Consider the following 25,347-nt stretch of genomic DNA (forward strand, 5'->3'; position numbering starts at 1 on the left):
TGACTTTTGGTTTTTACAGCTTTTTTAATTTCTAGTGCCTCTAAATTGTTTAGTCTGTTACCATGCCCGTTTTTATGTAAGATGTTAGCACCGGTGCTATGACAGAATGTATGATCTTTATCGATCAAATGATTTGCGAATTCGGAAAAACCGTTATTATTGAGGTTTTATTGATGTTTTGTTTCTCCCGATTTATTCGTATATCCCATTAGTCTACATAATTATCTAGCGGTTTTTCCATTACTTGTGCACTTATGCTAATGTATTTTATGACCGTCTTTGTGTTGCTTATATATGTATCATGTTGTCTCCCTCTATATTTTGTTATATATATGCACACATTATGTACTTCTTGTTTAGTATTAATTTGTACCCAGATGATGCTTAAGTAAAGCGAAACCGGTCGGTTCTTAAATTAATAAATATCGTGGTTTTAAAACATAAAAGTATTTTATTTTATTAAATATGTCAAACCACAAAGTGATTGCTTTCTACAATAATACAAGAATATAATTTAGTTCAGTGATGTTATTTTTTATGTCGGGAGGAGGCCCTGAAGAAAATAATTTCTCTCAGAGCCTGTGTCATCTTTGAGAATGCTGTATAGAGGGTCTTTTTTGAGGAGGAGGGAGTGAACCTGTCCTGAATGTCAACTGTACAATTTCTTCACAGAATTAACTTTATTGTACGTTTTTTGACTAACCGTACCTTGGTGTTCTATTTTCAATAAACTCTTTAATTATGTTTCAGATGTGAAATCTATACTCCGCTACAGAATGTTTTGCCCAAGTCTTGTAAAGATGCAAAGGCACGGACGTAATAATAAAATCATTTGAGCCCTTTACTGTTATTTAAAAGGTCACTTGAAGTGCAGTTATAATCAATGATTTTATTTTTTTCTAGCTTCCACGAATAATCTGAAAAGGCATTATCTAAGGATTATACTCTTAAGGAGAATATAGAAAATGTAGAAAGGTGAAACGGATTTAAGATTTTCGATGAAATTATTGTGTTGTGAAATATTTATTTTGTTATTTATTACTTTATTTTTTTTTACAGTTTTACCGTACGCGGTCTTGTTGTAGAGTGGTATATCTAACTGTCATGGAAAGTTTTTTTCTGAGCTTTAAGAGAAAGGTTTCTTAAAGATACTGGAGTTATTCTAGGGCTATGTTAGATTTTTAACATCGATCACCGTAATGCTTGCCTTCCTGAATAAATCTAATTTTATTTAATCATTTACGGCCAAGATGTTTTTGACAATGGTGTGTTTTTATCTTTCTGTATTCCAATCATTTAGCTTTGCTTCTAGGGTTGTGCCCCAGTATTGCTTTTTGGAGACTGTAAACGGTTCTCTCGGCATTTAATGAAACTGCAGCAGAACAAAGGCTGTTGCTATATTGACGTTCATGGTATGTTTTGCTCAGATTGACGATAAGGTTTCCAGATCCGCATTTCGCTCGAAGCATGTTTAGGGTAATAAGTTTATAGTTTAGGGTTCTTTCACCGTATTTATGGGAACATTTCAGAACCACCAATCTTTCATTTTGAGTGAATCTTGTGTTTGTGATTAAATTATATTTGACAATTTAAACAAATAATATTTAGAGAAGTTAAAAATAAAATTGAAAGTTCACTGAAAGCTTAAACTATTAAAAGTAGTAATTTCATAAAAATGTAAATAAATAGAGCCCCTTTCACATTTTAGAATGTAATTTTATGTTGCTTACATGTTTTATTACTCTTTATAATTATTGAATTGTATAAATGAATAAATAAATAATTACAAAAAAGTCTTCTGAGCATAAAAATGTAAACGTGTATATAATTTATATAAATGTACAAAAGTAGATATTACACGTGTATAAATATTATATTGCGCATATTATACAAGATGTCGGGGGTAAAGTGCACAAACTTCGGGAGGTGATTCTAATTGATAGTACAAGTAAAAAAAAAAAAAAACTTTTTTGGAATTCCAACGTTTTAAGATAGTTTTCGAGTAAAAAAGTTTAATTTTTTGTATAGAAAAAAAAAACAATTTCTTCTACGGAAAATAAATTTTTGTGGAAAAAATTTGGAAATTCTAATAATTTCCATTTCATTTTTAATTCTTCTAGCATTTAGAATAACCTCCTGAAGTTTGAGCACTTTACCCCCGGACACCCTATAAAGATAACCATATAAGAAAAACCTTATTGATGTAAAAATATATTTATTGATTTTATAAAAGTTATAAATTACTTTTATAAAAGTGAGAATAGTATTTTAGTAAAGTAAAGTAATTTTTATACCTATACAAATAACTTTCGTAAATGTTTTTTGTAAAATAAAAAAAAAAATATTAATTAAATCCGTAATAAAACCCATATTTTGAGAACCATCTTCATTTCGAATTCGTTCTCATTTGCTCGGTGCTAACTAAAAATGGTTCTGTTTTTCTAAAATTGCAATAGATGTCGGTAATTTAATTTCATAATCCCCAAAATTATTCCTAATACGAATTCAGACACCTCTGTCGGATTCTTTTAACACTAAATATTGTTTATTTTGTGGGTATTGCCCAAATCTAAATTCTTTACGCGGAAAGCGGGCCCTTAAGTCAGTATTCTGACATATTTGTATTTAAAGATTTCCTAATTTCTAAAGCTTCTAAGTTATCTAGTTTTATACCTATACTATTTTTATGTAAGATGCGAGTTCCTGAAATTTTATTAAATGTATGATCTGTTGAGATCAAGTGATTTGCGAGCTCAGAGAAACCTTTTCCATTTAAGCAGCGTAAATTTTCTTTTACTCTAATGTTGACATTACGTTCTGTTTTTCCAATGTAGAACGCAGGACAATCGCTGCAGCTAAGTTTATAAATACCGGAGAAGCTTAACTTATCTTCTTTATCCTTAGTATTAATTAACAATTTGGCGAGGTTATTATTTGTGTAGAAAGCCGGTTTTATATCGAAAGGAAGGTTCTTAACACTTAGGTTAGAAAAGTTATTTATAAATAAAATCCTACGCCAATGGTAATTTAGTGTATCGTTATTGTTAGCCGGGGTGCTTTTATACAGGAATTTATTTGTAGCTATTTGTTTTAGTTTCTTATTAAGTATTTTATTTATTTTTTTAAGCATTTAGTTATTATTATATCCTGAAGAAGCTTGGTCGAAGTGAAACCGGTCGATATTTGAAATAATAAATTCGTGGTTAAATACATAGTGTTTGTGTTTTATTTTATAATATAATGTCTAACCACAAAGTAATTGCTTCCTATGAAAAAAAAAAAAAAAAAAAAATCAAGAATATTTAATGATAATTGACCAAAACATCAACTATACTTAATATGTGTAGGTATATTACCATCATATACTTTTAGAGAGGATCCGATCAAGTCTACAAAAATTGCATCAGCCGATTGGCATTTCTGGGATGCGACAAAGGTGGCTTTGTGGAATTATTCCAGAGATACCACACATATTCAAATTGATAGACAGCCTATCAGGAAAAGTGATACAAACCAATGACTAAATAAAATACCCTAAAAACCAAGTTGCACATAGAGCATGCAGCGATTCCATTATATGTTAATAAATGAATCTGACTGTATAAAGACAACTCGCATTTGTTATGTATGGCCATGTGGGCAGTCCTGATGCGTCACGTGGGAGATTATAACAAGTGTGCGAGTGTCAATAAACGTCATAGGTCTGAGTCAACAGTCTTTTATTTTTAATAATCCCCGATATAATAATTGGCGACGAGGATAATCGAAAAAGTTAAATTAATAACGAGTAATATTAAGTCCAGTGTAAAACAGTGATTTCGTCTTTGTTTTTTCAATCATTTTAACATGTCTACGAGTACTTTGCCAGTGCCGCAATACGAGTCGAGTTGTGAAACCTTCGGAATGTTTTTAGAACGTGTTCAAATTTATTTAAAAGTAATTAATATTACGGACAAAGAGAAAATTGGATATCTTTGTATGATTATTGGTGCGGAAAAATATAAAATTTTGAAAGAAACAGTTCATCCGAAAAATATTGAAGAGTTAACTTATAACGAGATTGTAACAACACTTCAAAATAAATATGAAGAAAAAAAATGTACGATCGCCCAAAGATATAAATTTTATAATCGTCAGCAACAGTCGAACGAGGGAATTGATGATTACATTTCAGAAATAAAAAGTCTGTCAATATCATGTAATTTTGGAGCATTTCTGGATGAAGCCTTGAGGGATAAATTGGTGTGCGGTGTGAAAAATGAAGCCATGACTATAAGATTACTGTCTGAAGATGAATCGCTGAGTTTCGAAAAAGCAAAAAAATTGTGAAGAATATGGAGACAGTAAGTTGTTCTGCAGAAATATTACACAAAGAAGATCTTTCATCGGGAGTTTTCGAAGTAAAGCCGAAAACGTCACGTCAAAGGAGTACTAGTCCGCAACAAGGTCAAAGGAGTTCAATGTCATCAAGTCGTCTTTCATCTCCATCACGTGGAAATCACAGAAAAAGATGCGAGAGGTGTTTTATCAGTCATCAACCAGAGTCATGTCCGTCAAGGAATTGGAAATGTTACAAGTGTAATACATACGGTCATACGTCAAAATTTTGTTCTAGTGTAAAATCAATTGTTATTAATCATGTAAAATGTGTGGGTAATATAAATGTTTTAAATATGTCCGTGTCTGAAACAGCTAATATTGATTTGTTTGTAAACGGTAGGAAAATGTCCTTCATGATTGACACAGGGAGTTCATCGACCTTGATAAGTCACAAAATGTACATAAAATTTTTCAAAACTTGTAAATTAAGTCAGTTCTATGGTAATTTGTTTACAGCAAATAGTCAAAATTTATATTGTTTTGGATTTTTTATTGCAAAAGTAAGTGTAAAAGATGATTCTAAATTGGTCGTGGATTTACCAGTATTAGTTATTAAAAATCTATCGTCTGAAGCTATTCTTGGTAGGAATTGGATAAATGTTTTGAATCCGTCTTGGGAAAATACATTTATAAATTCTTTTATGTCAAATATTGGTAATGATAATACTGTAAATTCAGTGTCTGTCAGTGGAAAAAATAAATCAAACATTGTCGAAAAATTGTCACAAAAATATTTAAATTCTTTTTCTAAAACGAATAACGACATACCAATTAAAGAGTTTTCGGTAAATTTAAGTTTAAAAAATAATTCAACTCCTGTTTTCCACAAAGCATATGAGGTCCCTTATGCACTGCGTGCAGAAGTATGCTAAGAGCTAGATCGTCTTGAAAGCGAAGGCATAATTTCTAATGTTAAATATAGTACTTGGTCTTCTCCAATAGTTTGTGTACCAAAACAAAATGGAAAAATACGTTTATGTGCAGATTTAAAATCTACAGTCAATCCACAATTGAGAATTGATCAATATCCTATTCCACGTCCAGAGGATATTTTTAATAAATTTTCAGGTTGTCAAGTATTTTGTAAATTAGACTTAACAAATGCATATTTACAGTTGTCTGTGTCAGATTCTAGTAAAGAATTACTTACAATTAATACATGTAATGGTTTATATGTTTACAATCGTTTACCTTTTGGGTTGTCATCGGCTCCTGCCACATTTCAAATGGTCATTGATACAGTCTTGGGAGGCATAAAAAACTGTGCTGCATACATTGATGATATTTGTGTAGGTGGTAAAGATGAAACGGAGTGTTGTAATAAAAAGTTTTGTCAAAGTTAAATGAGTTTAATATAAAAATTAATGTGTCAAAAAGTGAATTTTTTGTATCTTCTTTTGAATTTTTAGGTTTTACTTTGTCAGGTCAAGGCAAAAGTCCGTCTTTGTCGAAAGTTGAGAAAATTAAGTCTACTGGGTGTCCAGAAAATGTTACTCAACTAAAATCATATTTGTCAATGTTGAATTTTTATAGGAATTTTATTCCTATGTGTCCTACTGTACTAGAACCACTCCATAATTTATTAAGAAAGAATGTAGAATGGTGTTGGTCTGATGAATGCGAAAAAGCATTTATAAATAGTAAGTCTCTCTTGTCAGATAAAACTATGTTAGTTTTATTTGATCCGTCAAAACCATTGTGTCTTACAGTCGACTCCAGTGCATACGGTGTCGGATGTGTCTTAAGTCATGTCGTAAAGAATCAAGAATTTCCTATAGCTTTTGAGTCTGCAACGTTAAATTCAGCTCAAAGAAATTATAGCCAATTGCACAAGGAAGCCCTTGCTGTTATTTTTGGAATCAAGAAATTTCATAAATATTTAATTGGTCGTCATTTTACTATATATACTGATCATGCTCCATTGTTGTCTTTATTTGCCGAAGATAAAAAAGTCCCCGTTTTAGCTGCATCACGTCTCATAAGATGGTCTATAATATTGTCCGCGTACAATTATAAATTAGTTTTTAAAAATGGACTGAAAATTCCTCAAGCTGATGTGATGTCACGTTTGCCAAGTGAACAACAATTTAATGTAGAGGAATGTAATTTTGTATACATGTCAACACCCTTAATTCCATTTTCAGAAGTTGAAAGTCATTCTGAAAAAGATGAAATGTTATCTAAAGTCATTAAGTATGTTTCAATCGGTTGGATTGAAAACTTGTCAAGTCCAGAAATTAAAAAATATTTCAAGTTCAGAAATTTACTGTCGGTCAAGGGAAAATGTCTTTTATTTGGTGACAGAATTGTAATACCAGAATCTCTTAAGTCTAAAGTCTTAAATTTAATACATTATGGTCATCCTGGTATAGTCAGATCAAAAATTCTTGCTCGTTCTTATGTTTGGTGGTTAGGTATGAATCAAGATATTGAAGATATTATTTCTAGATGTGAAATGTGTCAGTCGGTACAAAAAGCTAACAAAAATGTGCGTCATAATTGGCCTATTGCTGAAAGTCCATGGGAAAGAGTCCATTTGGATTTTTTTGACTTAAAAGGTTCCAAATACTTGTTAGTTTGTGATTCATATTCAAAGTGGATAGAATGTTTTTATATGAAAAATACTAAATATTCGGATTTGTTATCAAAATTAAGTGAAGTTTTTTCCAGATTTGCGTTTCCGAAAACTATTGTTTGTGATAACGGTCCTCCATTTTCATGTAAAGAATTTTCTATTTTTTGTAAAGAAAAATCTATTAAATTATTATTTTCTCCACCATATAATCCCGAGTCAAATGGATTAGCAGAACGATCTGTTCAAACATTCAAAAAGATTTTAATTAAATTTATGTTTTCAAAAAATTCTAAATTTTTGTCACCAGCTCAACGTCTAATAGATTGTTTGTATACTTATCGTTCCACCCCTACTTCTGTCACGGGTTTGTCTCCTATGGCTAAAATATTTTCGTATAAGCCACGTACACCTCTTCATGTTTTGACAGAAGAAAATAATGTAAATAAAAGTAAGCAATCAAGTAAAAATGCATTGACAGAGTATGAGGAAAATGATAATGTATTGGTATACTTAAGACATTTGAAAGGTCCTATGAAATGGGTTCAGGGAACTATTAAGTTAAAATTAAGTTCATGGGTGTATTTAATTGTTTTAATCGGAGGAGAGGTAAAAAAGGTCCATGTTAACCAAATAAAAAAAAGTTGCATTAAGTTAAAATCAAATTATGAAAATCCCGATAAATGGTATGACTTGGGAAGTCAAGAAAATAAAAATGATAGTGAGCCTTTACCCAGCACTAGTGGGAAAACTGATGTAGTAACTAGGGCTGGCAGATTGGTGAAACCTCCTGTCAGATTTAGTCATAGTGATTATGTTTAAGTTTTATTTGGTATTGTAATTGTTTGAAAATAAAAAAAAAATAAAGGAGGAAAGGATGTTATGTATGGCCATGTGGGCAGTCCTGATGCGTCACGTGGGAGATTATAACAAGTGTGCGAGTGTCAATAAACGTCATAGGTCTGAGTCAACAGTCTTTTATTTTTAATAATCCCCGATATAATAGCATTGTAATATTAATATTCAGTGTGTCTCCTTACAAATAACTAGTTTTTTTTTCAGGTTGCATAAAAAATTTAACTACAAATCCCAAATCGATAAAAATATTTCAGGCTTGTTTTCAAAATTGAATATTTTGTTACACTAGTTAGACACTTTTACACCCACCTCACTGAATTTTAGTGTCGCTATGCCGGGCAGTTTGTTTAAAAATTAACGTTCAGATCATGGGCAGAAGGGTCCCACAGTGGACTGCGTTGCAAACCTTTACCTTACTTTAGCGAACATTACTTCTGTCACGTGGTTTGTCTCCATTGTCTATGATGTCTATAAGAAATACGCATTTTGTAGAAGGATTTGCATTTTTTCAAAGCCGATAAGTCACAAGGGTTTTTATTCAATTTCCTATTAATAACTGGAATATACACCAGCATTAGAAATATCGACAACTACTTGGGACTAATTAGCAACATTCAGATGTTATCACGGGCTTTAGTCAGTTACAAGGTGGGTGGTTTGTTTGGTTACAAGCGTGCACCGAGTACGGGTCTCCAGCGGAAACTGTGAAATGTCTACATGTACGATTTAAAATTAAATTATAAAATTGAACTCCAAGCATATTCAAAATACCTACCTCTATCTTGGAATAACTTAATGTAACAACATTTTTTTATTATTTATTATCAAAAATATTCATGAATTTAAACCTAAATTTAAAAATTATCCAAACTGCTATGAAAAAAAAAATCTTTTTTCTGCATCCATAATCTCCCCCCCTCTGTCTGTTGGTAATTTCCTCCAGTATGGTTTGGAAGTTAAGAACGTGTAAGAAGAGGTACAGCTAGTGCGTACTGAGTTGACTTTCCCTCGAGCCTCACCCCATGATATCTGGGCACCCCTGCGAAGTCACCAAATGTAGCGAGCCACTGAAGGTGACCTATGGCAGGGGTTTTGGTTATCCAATGATTGGTTCCTGGGACGGTTGTACCCAAACCTGTCTTCCAAATTGAGACAATAACTTGATAACATTCATCAGTGACACTTTTATGATATTTTACATAAATTTTAAAAATACTCTTCCTTGCAAATACACATACACTTCTTGGCTGCGATAAATTACTAACTCCATTAACTTCCCTCAGGGCCTGTGTCATTTTCGGGGATGATATGTGGTGGCTATTTTAATGAGAGGAAGTTCTGGGAAGGAAAAGGATATAAGGCAAGGGGTGAGAACCAAGGAAACAGTGTATCCAGGGGTGCAGGATATTTGAATCCAAATCTCCCACTGCAGTGCAAGGTGATGGGTCGAGAGAGTCTGGCTGGAGATATCAAAGGTATTCGATATGCGCCCCGAGACAATTATTCCTCTTCACAGTGTCTCAGGGAAGCCAAAATACATAAACCAAATCACATATAATTTAAATATTGTGTTTTCTAAAACTATTTAACAATACCAATCAATTTATTTTTAACCCCGTTAATTCAATAACTTGTTTTTTTCTAATTTATAATTCCTTTGCACATAAGGAAGAGCGACTTTGCCAAACAAATAGAATAATACGAGTGAGATGTACGGAACATAGTTCATGGCCGCTGCATGGAGGAAAATGGTTTCATATTTAAGACCTATGAAAGATATACACAGGTGACTACAGATGTGCGCCTGGATGGTCCACATTACTACCAGGAAGCCTGCGGAATACTGGAAAAACATACTTTTTATTAGATAGATAAAGTTATCATAACATTATAACATTGATCATCAGGTTTTGAAGTTAGTAAGATATATATATGAAAGAAATATTTTTATACATTTTTTAAAATATATAATAAATTATAAATATATATATATATATATTCTATATATATATAGAATATATATTAGAATACTGTTAATTTATTAAAACCTCGTAAAATTATTCATTTTCCTATTAAAAACGGGCCTGCATACCTTTAACGAATAAATTGACAGAGTTCCTAGTTGCATGTGGTTCAATTAATAAACATTTGCTCAGTTTAGTTGTAGGATAACATTAATTTATTTGTGTTCTTATATCCTATGTTATTTTAATTTGGTTAAATATTATTTTGTATTTTTTAAATATATATGCTTAGCCCACGGGTACTGGACCCTTAGTTTGTTGTTATAATTTTATATTTACTTGTAAACCTGTAATTATATTTAATTTGTATTGTTTATAAGTTTATTATTTGAAGATGTAAAAAAATATGTTGGCTTTCTTAAATAAAAAAACAAGAAATTAAAAAAAGATACTTCTTATTAAATGTCCTTATTCCTATACAGACGTAAAATTGTCATTTAAGCAATGGTTGGCACTACTGACTATAAATAAATCACTCACTGCTACCAAAATAACCTATAATGTTAAAAATAAGTCCAACTCCAGTGAAATGGTGGCAATTTCAACAACTCTAGCCGCTAAAGGGAGCTAGCATGTTGACTTTGAAATTCCTTTCAATCGCGGCAATATGAATTTATTTAGTTTTTGGTGGCAGTGTTTTGCACTTTCAGCTACTGACATCATTTAGGATTTTTTTTACCAAACTAGAAACCAAACTAGCCATTTCCAACACATATGTAGGTACTATATTAATGAACAAAAAACATATACAATCACCAAAGTGGATTAAAATTTCCTCATTTTAAAATTGCAGATATATATTATAAATATCTAAATATACTACAAGCCATTGTTTTCTAGAGAGGTGCTCAGTTTTAATTGACTAAAAATTAAATATGAGCCCTGCAGGGTGAAGTTTCCCCTGACGATAGCTATAGCCAACCTCCGATAAGAAACACCACAAGAAAAAAAATAAACACTAATGGGATAGAATAATGGAAATGGCTGTAACAAAAGTTGTTCGAAAGTAAAAATAATCGCACGTGATCCAGAGATCCAGTTCTCAGTGAAAAACAACAAAAAATTTCATTACCCATGCTTTAAAAGCATATTGCTGACGATATATAATTAAAAACAATTTTTCGGGAACTCCAGAAGACAGCACTGGGTCCTTCTATGAATAAGCATGAATATAATAAATTAATGTTTGACATACCCATCCGGTTGTGTACTCGTACATCTTGTGGTATGGCTTCTCTGCCAGAATATAAACACCAAACAATAGCATACTGCTAAAGTTACCCAGTTCTAGACCATGCCAATTTGCGGAGAACAACAGTGTGGCCAAAATACTGAAAAACGACAAGCATCATCATTACAAATAACAATTTTCCTTTTCAAACCATTACATAATTTGGAATAGTTTAAATAGTTCTCTGGGCACGAGAGTGGTTTATTTATGCTGGGCACCCTCTGTGGACGATAAAGCAGTGATGGTGTATCTAGAGGGGAAAAAACGATCAATAGATCAACAGAGGTGCACAACCCGCTAGCCCTGTTCGAGACTGTTTCGAACTACCCAATTAACAAAATAAAATATCATTCCGGAAATTTGCATAACATTTTTACCAACAGTTCTACTCACCGATATTTGGTTGAAATATTCTTGAATAGTTCCTTGTGTATATACCTCCCCATGAAGTATTGGATGTTCTTATTCCACAACTTCCAGAAGTCACTATGCCAGGGCGTCCAGTAGATCTCGTACAGAGTCTGAGTGTTGATCGTCTCGAAATCATACTCCAGCTTATCTGCTTCATCCTGTGTTCTACAAAAGAAATAGGTACAATCAACAGCATAATACTTTGTAGTACCAAATCTATGGCGTGTCGGGTGTGACGTCATGGCTTCGCAATGACATTACTGTTAGCTATTCCCAAAGAATCCTTACTTACATATTTTTGAGGTGGCTATAGTCTTTGGTGGGTCCATTGCACGGCTCGCTCCGGAGGGATTTGGGGTAGGCACCTACACCCACGATGCTGGCGATGGCTTGCACCATTAGCAGGCCTGAAGTGAGTGATGCCTTGAGCCTTATGAGGTGTAGGAAGTTAAAGTAGTTTTTGTAGAGGAAATGGCTGCTGGCAAACTCGGCGGTCGAGAGGTACTGGACACAAACAATAGGAGAGAATTGATGTCGTTTAGAAACAATATGTGTGATCAGAAAAGATGAATTTGAATAAATTGAATAAAGGATGTGGGGTTTGGGGAATGGTCTAAATAATTCCAGTTTGGTCAAAAAATGTAATCTCAGGTTATTCTCAATAAATCAGGCCGATATTTAAGAGCTTATCACAAAAAATCTTTTTTCAGGTGATGCAATATTAAATTGTGTATTGGCTTGAAAATTTCACAAAGAAATATTATAAATGCTTTATACAGCGAGTAGAACACAGTTTATCCTTGAGTTTAATCAGGCAGTTTTATTCTTTATCTATTTTTAAAAGTCCAGAAAAAATAAACCTCGTATCAGTAAAAAAATCTTTTCAGCATAGAATCTCCTTTTTTCCGGATTTAGTATAATGTGGCAAAAAGAGATGTTTACGGAAAAATCGAAAAAAACGCATTTGTGCCTGAGCTTCACAATATAAAAAATAGCCTGCTTTTTATGATATCTTTTTGTATAGATCGAAACAAGAGGCCGACGTCAAGTGGCAAAAAATTCAATCTTATCGTCTTACCGTGTTCAAATTCTAAAGTTTTTAAATCAGTCCTCAGTTTAGTGAGCCTCTTTGTCTTTTTTAAGCCATGTTTTGAAATCAATCTGTTTTTTCCCAATAAACAATAATAGGATAAAATCGTCTAGCAAAAAAATGTTTCGGTGTGATAGCCAAAAAACTTTCCCTGACTCCTGGAATAGAATCTAATAGGCAATAAGGATTTGAGTCTATTTTTTTAATCTACATCGACATTTAATCTTAAATACTGGTATTTTTTTACTAGGTACTTTTCTTGGTTACATTATTTTTCCAAATTTTATATTTTTGAGCCCGCCAAAAAGATCGCAATCCGAGCGATAAGAAGCGGGTGGGTGCGTGACGTCATCCGTGCGCTCAACCCCCTGTGGTTGGTTAATTTTTTATCGAGATTATTTTTATTCCTTAGTAAAAAATTCCAGTACACTTTAAAATTAATTGTTTACGTTAGAATTTGTTATGTATTAAATAAATCATCTCAAAAACTCAGATCATCGTGCCTAACTACACAATAAAACCTGTATAGCGACCTCTCCCTCTTATTATCAAAGTTCGCATGTAACAAAAAGAGATGTTTGTTGTACAAACTTAATACGGAGTACATTTGACATCAGATTTTGTTCGACCAATCATGGAGCATATGCACAGAAACCTTTTAAACACAGACATAGGAATTAATAGACGAGAAGATATGGGCGAGGGGTAAAATCAACTGTTGAAGAACGAAGGGAGTGAAGCTGACTGTGATTCGTCAATAAATCAATCTGACAGTAAATAGGCATCTCGCATTATAATATCACCATTTACTTCTTAAAAGTAAAATCTGCTTTGAATGAATAGACATTTTTACATGGGAGCGCAAATTACTCGCCACGTTATGAACAAATTTCCGAAGTCCAAATTCGGCAAAGTAAGGCAGCTTCTATTTTCAGAGTCGTAGTTAGTTTCAGAGTATTTAGTTAAGACACTTTTATAAATGTTCATAATTTACTTCCCAGCAACCAACCAGCTTTGTGTTTCGCGTCCAGACGTTTCTCGATGTGATAGTAACAACTGATTCATATTATACGATGTGAATATGCTTAAAATAAAGTAAAATAATGCTTATATATGGAATGTAATACGACAATTGGGTTTATTCTCTTTTTTCACATCTATTTTTACCAGTTTTCATAGTACAAGTCAAAATTTTGCCGTGTTATTTCGTAAAATGAACCGATGATGCCTCGACCATAGTTCGCACAAGAATGATGACGTCACGTTTTCAAATTTCATTTGAGGCCATACGCGAGCCCAGCCGGCTCAATGGAACCGGTATGGGGAGTGGGGATAATACGCTTTTAATCACTTAGGGCAGGTCTACTAATATTCATATGTCTATGCTTTTAAATCATTTTTCAAGAACGATGTTTCATTTTAAAGATTTATATAATATTGTCAACAGATGTCACTTTAATTTAGTAGATTCCTATGTTACCATGATAATGTCTTTTTGTGTTTTCTGTTACCATTATCTATCTTCAAATTTTCTAACTCTGAAATGAATAGCTTGTGACAAAGAGTCGTCGTCTTTTTAATATTATAAAAGAAAAGGATTGACATGAAAAGAAGTGCATCATTTAACAAACGACTTATTCATTCTGAAAGTAAAAATACTTATGTATATTCAGAATCGGTGTTTTTGATCAAATGAATATATTTTTTTAAAGTGATATATTTTTTACTCAAATTCCTTATTCCAAAACTAGGAATTCTATTTTAAATAGATAAATTTGTTTCAACAAAGATGACTGCGATAAGATGCTGTTTTTATAAAAAATATGACTTTGATCCAAAACTCAGCTTAACTCGACTCATATAACACAATGAAGCCCTGATTTACATTTATGAATTCCACAAGAAGTCTTCAATAACAAAAATATAATTTCCATTCGAGGTTCATAGTATCCAAATCTCATATATCGTGAATATACTTGAATAATTATTATATAAATTCGATAAAAAGAGTCAAAACCTTACGCAATATATTTTCGGGGTCCTATCATCTGGCATATTTTCTACATGACCATCCCACCGCAGTATTTGGGACCAGAGGCGGTTCCTGAGTGCATTTGTGCATTGCTCTGCTAGTCTTCAGTCTTCACATAACTTACAACAACACCTGTGCCCCACAGATCACAAAAATTACGGCAAATCACGTATTAGAACAGTGCAGAAACTCATCCCGTGCACTATGCGCCTTAAAGACAAATGTAATTTACATAACATAGAAAACTTCAAAGAGCAGTGAATATTTTCGATCGCATGAGAAGTCTCTTCAAAGGGATGGTAGCAAGTAAACGGAGTTTTGGCTCTAATTGCGCTAATATTACGAAATAAAAGCAAACTTCAGACCAAAAGGGGAACTTGTGAACAGCCCTTATATCAACAGCCCCGCGTATGTCGATCAATAAACACAATATATTTACCTCGATTGGATAGAAATAGCCTATGGTTTCGAAGGCTATCACTTGTGGGATCGAGTGGAGGACCAGGTATTTTACGAGGGCTCTGGAATCACAGCTGTTGCAGAAAGGTAGATTAAGGTAGTCGTCCCAAGTTCTGAATCGTAAATTTGGACCTGAAATCCACATATTTAAAAACGTCTGTACCTTTTAATAATAACAAACATGGGATCGCATATTAATGTACGTGAAGTCAGTTAGTGGAAAAGGTATGGCATGGAAGCGTGCCGACTGTCACCGACCTAAGAACTACACGGATTATTAAAGCGTTGCAGCGGAGCCAATCAAAGTTATGGCAATTCCTTTGGTTGAATGATGTTGGCGACACTTGTACGTCGAGTTTCAATCTAATAATGGTTCGTTGCCCATCTCCGTTGTTTCTATTATCTTTGCACAAAACCATATTCAAAAAATATCATAAAATTATAAAATCTAACTAAAAAAATATAATATGGACATTTTAAAAAACATATACGAAAGATTTTTTAAATATTTATGTTCAGGGATCAGTAGGATTTATAGGTCCAATTAGATTTTCTACCGAGCCGAACCCTCTGATATGAAAATATCTGGAGTCGGTGAATTATTTTCCCATTTGATCTCTGGTGATTTGACGTGTTGTTCTTGTATTGTTTTGTATTTATTATGCTTACATAATGCACTTGCATAATGTGGATTGACTAGATGATCATTTGTGGAAATGTGTGTGGAAGGGTTTAGTTTTTCCTGTGGGGAAGATTTAACCCGGACATAAAGTTGAAAGAATAAAAATTAAAAAAAAAACAAAAAATAGATATTATGTGTCCTTTGACTGTGTAGGTTTATGAAATTATTGAACGTATTTGTACATTAACTAAGTGTGGGGAGTGTTGCGAACCCATCGATCAGGGAGTGAAAACACTACCTGCAATAGCCATCTCAAGCTAAGATGTGAGCTACCGTGCTCTGGCTAAATGACCTGGGGAACAGTCGAACGAACGGTGCCTCCAAGAAACAGGGTCGCATCTCGGAGTATTTAGACCTTACTCCAGCACTCGGGGCTCTGCTGGTGTCGACCTTCTATTTACCTAGGTACCCATGGGACAAAAAATGGACCAATTGAAAACTCCTTTTTCCCTAGTGGGGCCTTCAGTGAACCAAGGAGGAGTGAAGAGGAGAGACGAAACCCTCATCAATCGTGGGGCGTTTAGGGAACCAAGGAGGAGTAGAGAGGTGAGACGAAGGCTTCTTTCCTATTGGTACCTTCAGGGAACCATGGAGGAGTGGAGAAGAACGACGAGACCCTCTTTCCTAGTGGGGCCTGCCTGGAACCGAGGGGGAGTGGAGAGGATAGATTAGGCCCTCTTCCCTCGTTGGGCCTTCGGGGAACCAAGAGAGAGTGGACTCTCTCGTCGTGGGGCCTTTAGGGAACCAACGGGGAGTGGAGTCTTCCCTTGTGGGGCCTTCGGGGAACCAAGGGAAATTGGAGAGGAGAGATGAGACCTGGGAACCCACATTGTGGAACCAAAAGACAAAGCCACAAATCCGATAACAACCCTGGTGAACATTATAAAAGGGACCGGTGACTGTTAAAGGAATGAGTTAATATGGGAGATAGTACAATGGGCCTATGGCCTAAGTGCTCATGGGAACTAAAAAAAAGTACATTAACTGAGTTTTATAATAGGATTGTTATCACGTAAGTATGAACATCTGTAAAACCTAGTATAAATAATTAAATAAATTCGTACCGACGACCATTCCAACAAAAGAAAAAGCAAAATGGAAGAGATCCATGAAGCTGGGGTCTATGGGTTCTTCAGCATCATGTTTGTCCCTTTTGCCTTCCCCTTCTGCCTCATTGCCTTTGGCCCTGTTGGTGAGGTGGATGTCGTACGCAACTCCGGCTAGTTTGAGGATAGTCAGCATTTGCTGGATATTGCCTGCACGAGGTTGGAGTCTTGTTGAAGACACGATCAAGCGGAAAACTAGTTGGTAAGTGAAGAGAAATGCCAATGTGGTGATATGGCACTTTCTGAAAAAATAATTATAATATATTATTATTATATTCAGGGTGTTAAGGTACGTACTTCGACGTACGTTGACTTTCTTTAACCAGTGATTCCTGAAATTATTTGGAGTAAAAAATGTAAGTGAAATTTTGGTATACGGTGACTGTTTTTAATATTTTTTCTTCAAAACGAAACAAAAAATAATTTATTCCGCATGTTATCTCGATTGGTCACTTATCAGTAATCGCCCAACCCATCATTCGGTACCTATCTCTGGAATAACTTCTAATTTATTTTAATTATTTGTGTGAAAAAAAATTTCACAGGAAACAAAAATTATATACAAATGTTTAATTATGTATGTCAATTTCATATATGTACATATTTATTTTACTCCAAATAAGGTCCGGAATCACTAGTTAAAGTTAAGTCAAGACCCTTAAAAGACGCTGCAAACCCAAACGGATTGATAATTTTGTAAATGTCAGGGGTTCCATAGTCGTTCAATGATAAAAGATAAGAAATTATTATGTTTAAATGAAATAATATTACTTTGTTAGAACTACTAAAATATTCCGATACAACCGTTCCTTCCTCAGGGCAAGAGGAAGGAACGGTTTTTCCCAAACCGGTCGGCGTTAATAAAATATATTAGTGGTTCTTTTTTAAATATAATGGATGACCACAAAGTTATAGCTTCTTTCAAAAGTAAATTATTATGTACTTACTGTATTTTGGATTACCGCCATCTTTTAGATCATTCCAAACTAAAATTACAAACACCATTACTATTTAATATCTATATCAATGATATTGGTCACTGCTTTTTATACTCGCAGACCATCCTATATGCAGATGACATGAAAATCTTCTCACCTATAAACTCAATCGAAGACTGTCACAAGCTGCAAAAGGATTTACAACGTTTGTACAAGCGCGTATGTTAATGCCCATTGTCTGGAATTAAATATATCTAAATGCTTCATCGTACGCTTTACTAGAAACAAAAACATATTTATACACGAATACTCAATTAATCATCAACCTTTAGGGGCCGTTCAAGTATTACGTAAGCAGATTTATTACAAGTGTTTACCCCCTCTTCCCCCTTGTCACCAAAAGTAAGCAAAGCTCTTACCCCCCCCCCCTCCCATGCTTACGTAAAAATTGGTACCTATATGCATTTTTCTGTTAATGTATTCTGTTTTTTAAGCGAGTACCTAAACGTATTAATTATTTGTGGGAATCCCCGAATATGTATTCGGTTTTCAAGGTTGCCAATGTGTAAAAAAAGTAACTACTGCTGAGCAGTGCTGACGTAATCACTATCTCGACCCCCCCACCCCCCCATGTCATCAAAAAGAAGCAAAGCAAAGACCCCCCTGCCCCCCTATAGTGCTTACATAATACTTGAACGGCCCAATATCTACCAAATCAGAAATTAAGGACCTTGGGGTTATACTTGATAGTAAACTGAATTTCAATAAACATATTGACCACGTAGTCACTAACGCATCTTCTATGCTGTGTTTCATAATCCGTTCCTGTAAACAATTCAAAGATATTACTACTTTCAAAGCACTGTATTTCTCATACGTTCGTAGTATCCTTGAATACGCATCACACGTGTGGAACCCAGGCTATGCAATACATAAAAATAGAATTGAAAGTGTTCAAAATAGATTTTTAATGTACCTTAATTTCCGCTCTTTTCGATCTCATATTAGTAATGAAGACTCTGCAAAGCTCTTCAATATACAGACGTTAACTTTCCGAAGAAATATAGCAGATTCGGTAATGTTATTTAAAACTACACACAATTTAATCGATAGTCCTGATCTTCTACAACGCCTATTATTCCATGTTCCCAATACAACAGCAGACAGTCGCTTACTTTTAATCTCCCTCATTATAAGACCAATTCCAAACAAAACTCATTTATCTACAGATCCACACATTCATTTAACTTAAATTATTACCATATTGACATTTTTAACTAGACTTTACGCGACATAAAAAAAAACTCAATAATCAACAAAACTCAAACTAGAAGTTCAATTCCTATATATTCCCGTCCTTTGCCTCTTATTCCTTATCCTATATTTCCCCGTCCTCCCCCCCACCCTACTTTATTTTAATATTTTCTAACTAAACAAGAAATTAATTTAAGAGAACATCTCCATGACATTGTACACCTTACCATTAACTATTCATCAGTGGAAAGTTCATAATTGGCATAATTAACTATATTATTATTGTATCATTGTATAATTAAAGATTTGCTGTCAACTTTTCCTAAAATGTATAAATAAATAAATAAACACGAGACGGATAATCTTCATGTGTCGTGTAAAGCCGCTATTCATATAAAAAGGGTTGATATCACTCACGATTATTTGGCTAATAACCTTTACACAAGGTGAACATTGCTACCAATATTATTATGTTCAGCGGTCGGCGTTGCACTGTCTATGCAAAATACCGATGATTATACAGGGTGTTATGGTTCTTCCACACCAACGCCAACTTTCCAACCCTGAACTTAGTTCGGAGTTGGAAGGTTGGCCGATCGTGTGGTTGCCTCAATGGAGAAACTGCTGCCAACCCTCCAACTCCGAACTTAGTTCGGAGTTGGAAGGTTGGCCGATCGTGTGGTGGCCTCAATGGAGAAACTGCTACCAACCCTCCAACTCCGAACTTAGTTCGGAGTTGGAAGGTTGGCCGATCGTGTGGTGGCCTCAATGGAGAAACTGCTGCCAACCCTCCAACTCCGAACGTTTGAACGAATCCGACTCCGACAATATTAAACCGTTACTCCACTCTGCCATTATGTGTTAACGGATTGGCGCGAAAAAAATAATACGTAAACGTCACTTATACGCAAATGTCACTTTTGTTATGATTGCCTGCCGTTCGCAGAGATGTGTGGACAGCTCGGACGGCCGGTTCGTGCGGGTTGGCCATAGAGTTGGCCGTAGCGATCGCCTCGAAGGCGATCCCAGGCCAACTCAAACACCAACCTTCCAACCCGAACTTCCAACGCATGAACTACCCCTCCACACGATCGTCCAAACGTTTGAAGTTGGAAGGTTAGCTTCGGTGTGGACCAATCATTAGGGGGTAATTCTGAACAATAGTACTTCACGAACTGCATACAAGGGCCGTGGTCTAGTGGGTTAATGCGTCGTACCTGCCCAATTCAAGCGAATAGCTGTCGCATCTCGGTTTGAACTGCGTGCCGGCAATAAATTTTTATTTTTATAAACTTTTATTTCTTATTGTAATTTGATATTAATAAATTCAACAACCACTCGTCCGAACGAGTGAACGGACCTTAATATGGAAGAATTAATAGAAAACATAAGAATCGATATTAATAAAATAACAACTGTAAAAGACTCGAAAATAAAAGAAAGTTTGGAAAACAATATAAAAAAGCTGGAAGAAGCAATAAAATGTCAACAATTAAAACTACAAAATAAAATAATTCAATTGCAAGACTAAATAATTATTAATAATGCAAATTACAGTCAAAAATTAGAAAAAATAATCACAACAAATCAAAATGTAAAAACATACGCTGAAGTTAGCGCGCAACACAAATCCCCGGTTTTATATCCCATTATTATAAGGTCAATAAACGAAAAAGAAGACATCAAGGAAATAATAACTTGGAACGTAAAGATATCAAACACTGGCGTTGGTATTGCTAGCATCAGAAAAACATCGAAAAACCAACTTATAATTAACCTTAATAAAGAAGTAGATAGGATCAAGACAAAAAAACGAAATCGAAAAAATGAACCTAGAAGGAATAAACGTGGGCGATTTAAAAAAAAAAGTCGGTGTATGATTTTCAAAGGAGTCGACGAGAATTATAATAATGCAGAATTTATGAATGACTTAATCCTACAAAACGAAGACATAAAAACATTATATGTGGAAGAAAAATTAAAATAAAGGGAACAATCAACATAAAATATAAACAAATAAACATTATTATCGAATGCACTGAATGCAAAAAAAAGCAAAAAGTAAACCTGGATTTCTCCCAAATAAAGGTGGAAGACTGCAACCCATCAATGCAGTGCTTCCACTGCCAGAAATACGGCCACACAGCCACGCGCTGTCTACGAATTAACGAAAAACCTATTTGCCCTCATTGCGCTGGAGATCACGGCATTAGAGACTGTAATAGCAAAAATGAAGTCCCAAAGTGCATAAACTGCACAAATAACAATCTTTTGAAAAACAGTTATTTTCTAACAAATCATGAAGCAAACAATGAAGAGTGCAAACAACGCATAAAAATGTTACAATTTGCAAAGGAAAAAATCAACTACAACTAACATGGATGATTACATTGCAAAAAAAATAGACCAAAACTATAACATTACAGAAGAAATATGCGAAAACGTTACCGAAATTAACAAATGGTGTCAAAATAGGGATTCTACTTTTCTAGTGCTAAACATGAACATAAGAAGTATTTCAAGAAATGTAGATGAATCATTAATAAATATTAATAATTTAAATACATCACAGGTGTGCATAGGGTTAACTGAAACACACTCAAACAGCGATCAATGCATAAGTGCGCTACCCAACTACCGAGGAATAGCAACTAAAAAATCTATAAACAAAAATAGTGGGATAATTATGTTTGTACATGACAATTGTGAAGTTATAAACACAGAAGAAGTAAATGTTGAATTTGTCAACTGTTTAAAAATAGATATTAAATTTAAAAATTCTATTTAGAGAATCATAACAATATACCGCACACAAAAATCAAACATAACGAATTTTACAAACGAACTTTATCTATACCTGAATAATTTAATAAAGATTTTTACGATTATATGTGGTGACTTTAACATAAATATTTCTAATAACCATAATTTTATAGAAAAAAATAACTTCTTGAACATGATGACTCATCTTAACTTCAAATCGTGTATTAACAACTATACCCGTGAAGTACCAAATCAAACGCCATCTTGTCTAGACCATATTTGGTGTAATGTAAACCTGAATAATATAAAAAAATGTCAAATCTTCAATCTGGATGATAAACATAACTGATCATCACGCAACCTTTTTTAACTATGAAACAAAAAATAAAACTAAAAACCTACCTAAATCAAGTACCACAAAAACCACATTTAAATACCAACTATTAGAAAAATCACTCATAACAGAAAAATCGACTGAAATAATAAACAGTAAGTGCGCCAATCAATGTGCATCATTATTTGAAAAAAATATATCAGAACACATTTTAAATGCCTCTGAAATTAAAAATTTGCATCAAAACTCAAAAACAAAGAAAATGAAACCCTGCATCACTATCGGATTAGTAAAAGCAGTTATACATTAAACTTCACAAATCAGGTAATCAACCGACTGCCAAAAAATCAATTATTTCTTATTATAAAAGATATAAAAATAACATATAAAATCTTAACAACTTTAATTCGAAAAACGAAAAACAGTTACTACTCCCAATTAATTCTAGATGCTAAAAACAATAACAAAAAATATGGACTACAATAAACCAAATAATAAATAAGAATAGAAAGAACAGTTGTATATCAAAAATTTCAGATGGGAAAAAAACTTATAGTGTCCATCTTAACACCAAAAAATGCTGTAATATTCTAAACAACTATTTTGCAAATGTTGGAAAAAATCTGGCCAACGCCATCAAAACATGTCCCAACAATAATAAAAAGAATCCCCACGCTTCCCAACACCAATATAATAATTTCAACAAAATAACAGAAACTGATGACGGAAAAATTATCGATGATTTAAAGGGGGGTTCCGCTCCCCGTTATATGACAACGTAATAAAAACAATGAAACAATATCTAATTTACCCCCTAACTCATATAATAAGTACAAGCCAAAAAAGGTGTATTTCCTGATAATTACAAAAGAACAATAATAACACCGATTTATAAAGCTGACTGCCAAAACGACCCACAAAATTACCGCCCTATATCCCTTTTATCAAATATATCAAAAATATTTTAAAAAATGTAAAAAATCAAATCTGGTCCTTCCTAGAACAACATCAAATTATTAATTCTAAACAGTATGGTTTCAAAAAAAAAAACACCAGCACCCACGATGCTATTGCAAAAATAAAAAAAAATATATATATACCGCCCTAGACTTAAATGAAAAATGCATTGGAATATATATATATATTTTTTTTAATGTATATTTTATTTAGTTATAAGAGTTTACATCTCATACCTAATATATTATTTTCTATGACTACTACAATATTATTTACTTCTTACATACTAAAATTTAGATTTCACAACATTGAGACATAATCCACGAAAAACTGCAAGACTTTTAGCTTCCTTAACAATTACCGGGAGTTCATTGAACATTTCAAAACCTTTATAATAAATATTGTTTTGTGTTTCTGATAAGTGTGTTTTAGGAAGCCTAAAATCGTTGCAGTTTCTCGTAGGATATAAATGAACTGCACTATTAATTCTAACATTCTTTGACATATAGTCAGGTATTGACCCTAAAAAGCATTTGATAGTATTTCACACACTAACTTAATAAAAAAATAAAATTATTTGGAATAAATGGAACGGTACTATCCTGGATTATAAGCTTTTTGGAAAATAGACCACAGTTATTAAAATTATTAATTACAATTATTAAATAACACATCTGCCCTGATGATGGACACTGCAATGCTGTCCGAAACGTTGGCTAAAGAAGGAGTTAGCGCAACACGGCATAACACCCCAAAAACAAATAACAAAAATATATTTTCATATTATAAAATGAAGGCCTCAGCACGGGCAAGCCACCCAGTGGGGCCAACATTACTGGAAAACTTTGAAATTTAAAAAACATTGTACCAAATAAAATAAAATAAATAAATAAATATATGCAAGTCTCCCTAAAATATACTGCAGAAAGGCTGATAACCGGTGTTTTCAAATATTCCCACATCTCACAACATTTGCGGAACCTTCATTGGCTTGAGTGCCCTGAGAGAATCCAATTCAAACTCTGCTGGATGGTTTTCAAAGCCGTACTTGACATGGCGCCACACTACTTGTCGGAACTGTGCATTACAAATGATGTTAATATTAGGCGAGCAACCCTTCGATCAGCATCTTCAACAGCCATAGGTAGACTCTCAGTACCTATGCACAATCCCAATACCAATTTTGGAGACCGGGCTTTTGCAGTAGCAGGCCCAACTGCTTGGAACAAACTCTCTTCACATTTACGAAAGATCGACAGCTTATCTGAGTTCAAAGCAAAACTAAAGACTCACCTTTTCAACTTGTCGTATCCAGAATAATGACCTTATTTGTATTTTTTTTCAGTAGTATTTGATTACTCAGTCCAGGTGATTTTTCTCCTTGACTACCGACTTTAATGTAATAACCATTTATTATACGTAAACTATTTGTGTAATATTTTATACCTGACCACCGACACCACGGGCAGAAATCATAACAATATATATTTGTAAACGTAAATATGTAAGTCGTAAATCTCTAGTTTAAGCCGTAGTTTCAAGTCATATTACAGCGGTTTTGTGTAAATACCCACTAGGTCATAAAAATATGTATAGTTTTAAGCCATTAGTTAGTTGTAAATCACTCGAAATTAATCTTATTTAAAAGCCACTAGTTATAAGTCACTAGTTATGAAACTTAGTTATAAGCCAAAAGTAATAAGCCTAAGTGAAAGGAATAAATTAAGTTGTTAAGCGCCCTTAGGGTGATTTACTCACGAAAACGGCGCTATATAAATAATCCAATCATTATTATTGTTTTTATAAAAGACTCACCTTTTCCCCACCGATCTCATGAGGACGATCGCAGCAATGATCATTAAAATATGGTGCCAAGAGTGAGAGCGCATGGAAAGTACTGTGATCACCAGTCCGCAAAGGGTGGAGGTCCATTTCCGGGCCTCTCGCCCGATCACTGTCCTCTGGTAATACGCAAATGCCCACATACTCAACACCAGGAAATTTATCCATTCTAAAGAGTATATAAAATCACATATCATTAAATATACTATTTTCGGTTATGGGTATGTCTGTGATGTAACTCTAGTTCAATGAACTCTGATTTTATTTTGAATAAAAGTGTCATTTTAAAAAATTTGATCGGAACGTTTCAAACAAGCAATAAAGAACTATTCACAGTATCCATAATATAATATTTTTCTTAATTAAAGTGGTAATTTTCAAAATTGGAACTGATGTGTCAAGAATTCAGGCAGG

At 33.7% G+C, this 25,347-nt stretch overlaps 1 protein-coding gene across 1 annotated transcript; it reads right to left on the bottom strand.

The window, feature by feature from the left end:
- Positions 1-7,363: 7,363 nt before the first annotated feature.
- On the bottom strand, positions 7,364-25,006 carry LOC149419245 (membrane-bound acylglycerophosphatidylinositol O-acyltransferase frj-like). The gene is made up of 7 exons (XM_089637746.1): positions 24,907-25,006; positions 16,804-17,087; positions 15,038-15,189; positions 11,769-11,980; positions 11,459-11,641; positions 11,030-11,165; positions 7,364-9,653 (listed from the first exon to the last, which is right to left on the bottom strand). The coding sequence occupies exons 1-7, from the start codon at positions 24,978-24,980 to the stop codon at positions 9,429-9,431; spliced, it is 1,266 nt and encodes a 421-aa protein (XP_089493872.1). The 5' UTR covers positions 24,981-25,006; the 3' UTR covers positions 7,364-9,428.
- Positions 25,007-25,347: the final 341 nt, after the last annotated feature.

The sequence above is a fragment of the Hesperophylax consimilis genome, chromosome 12, assembly GCF_061612785.1.
Source record: "Hesperophylax consimilis isolate HC1 chromosome 12, BYU_Hcon_1.0, whole genome shotgun sequence".
Classification (NCBI taxonomy): Eukaryota; Metazoa; Arthropoda; class Insecta; order Trichoptera; family Limnephilidae; genus Hesperophylax; species Hesperophylax consimilis.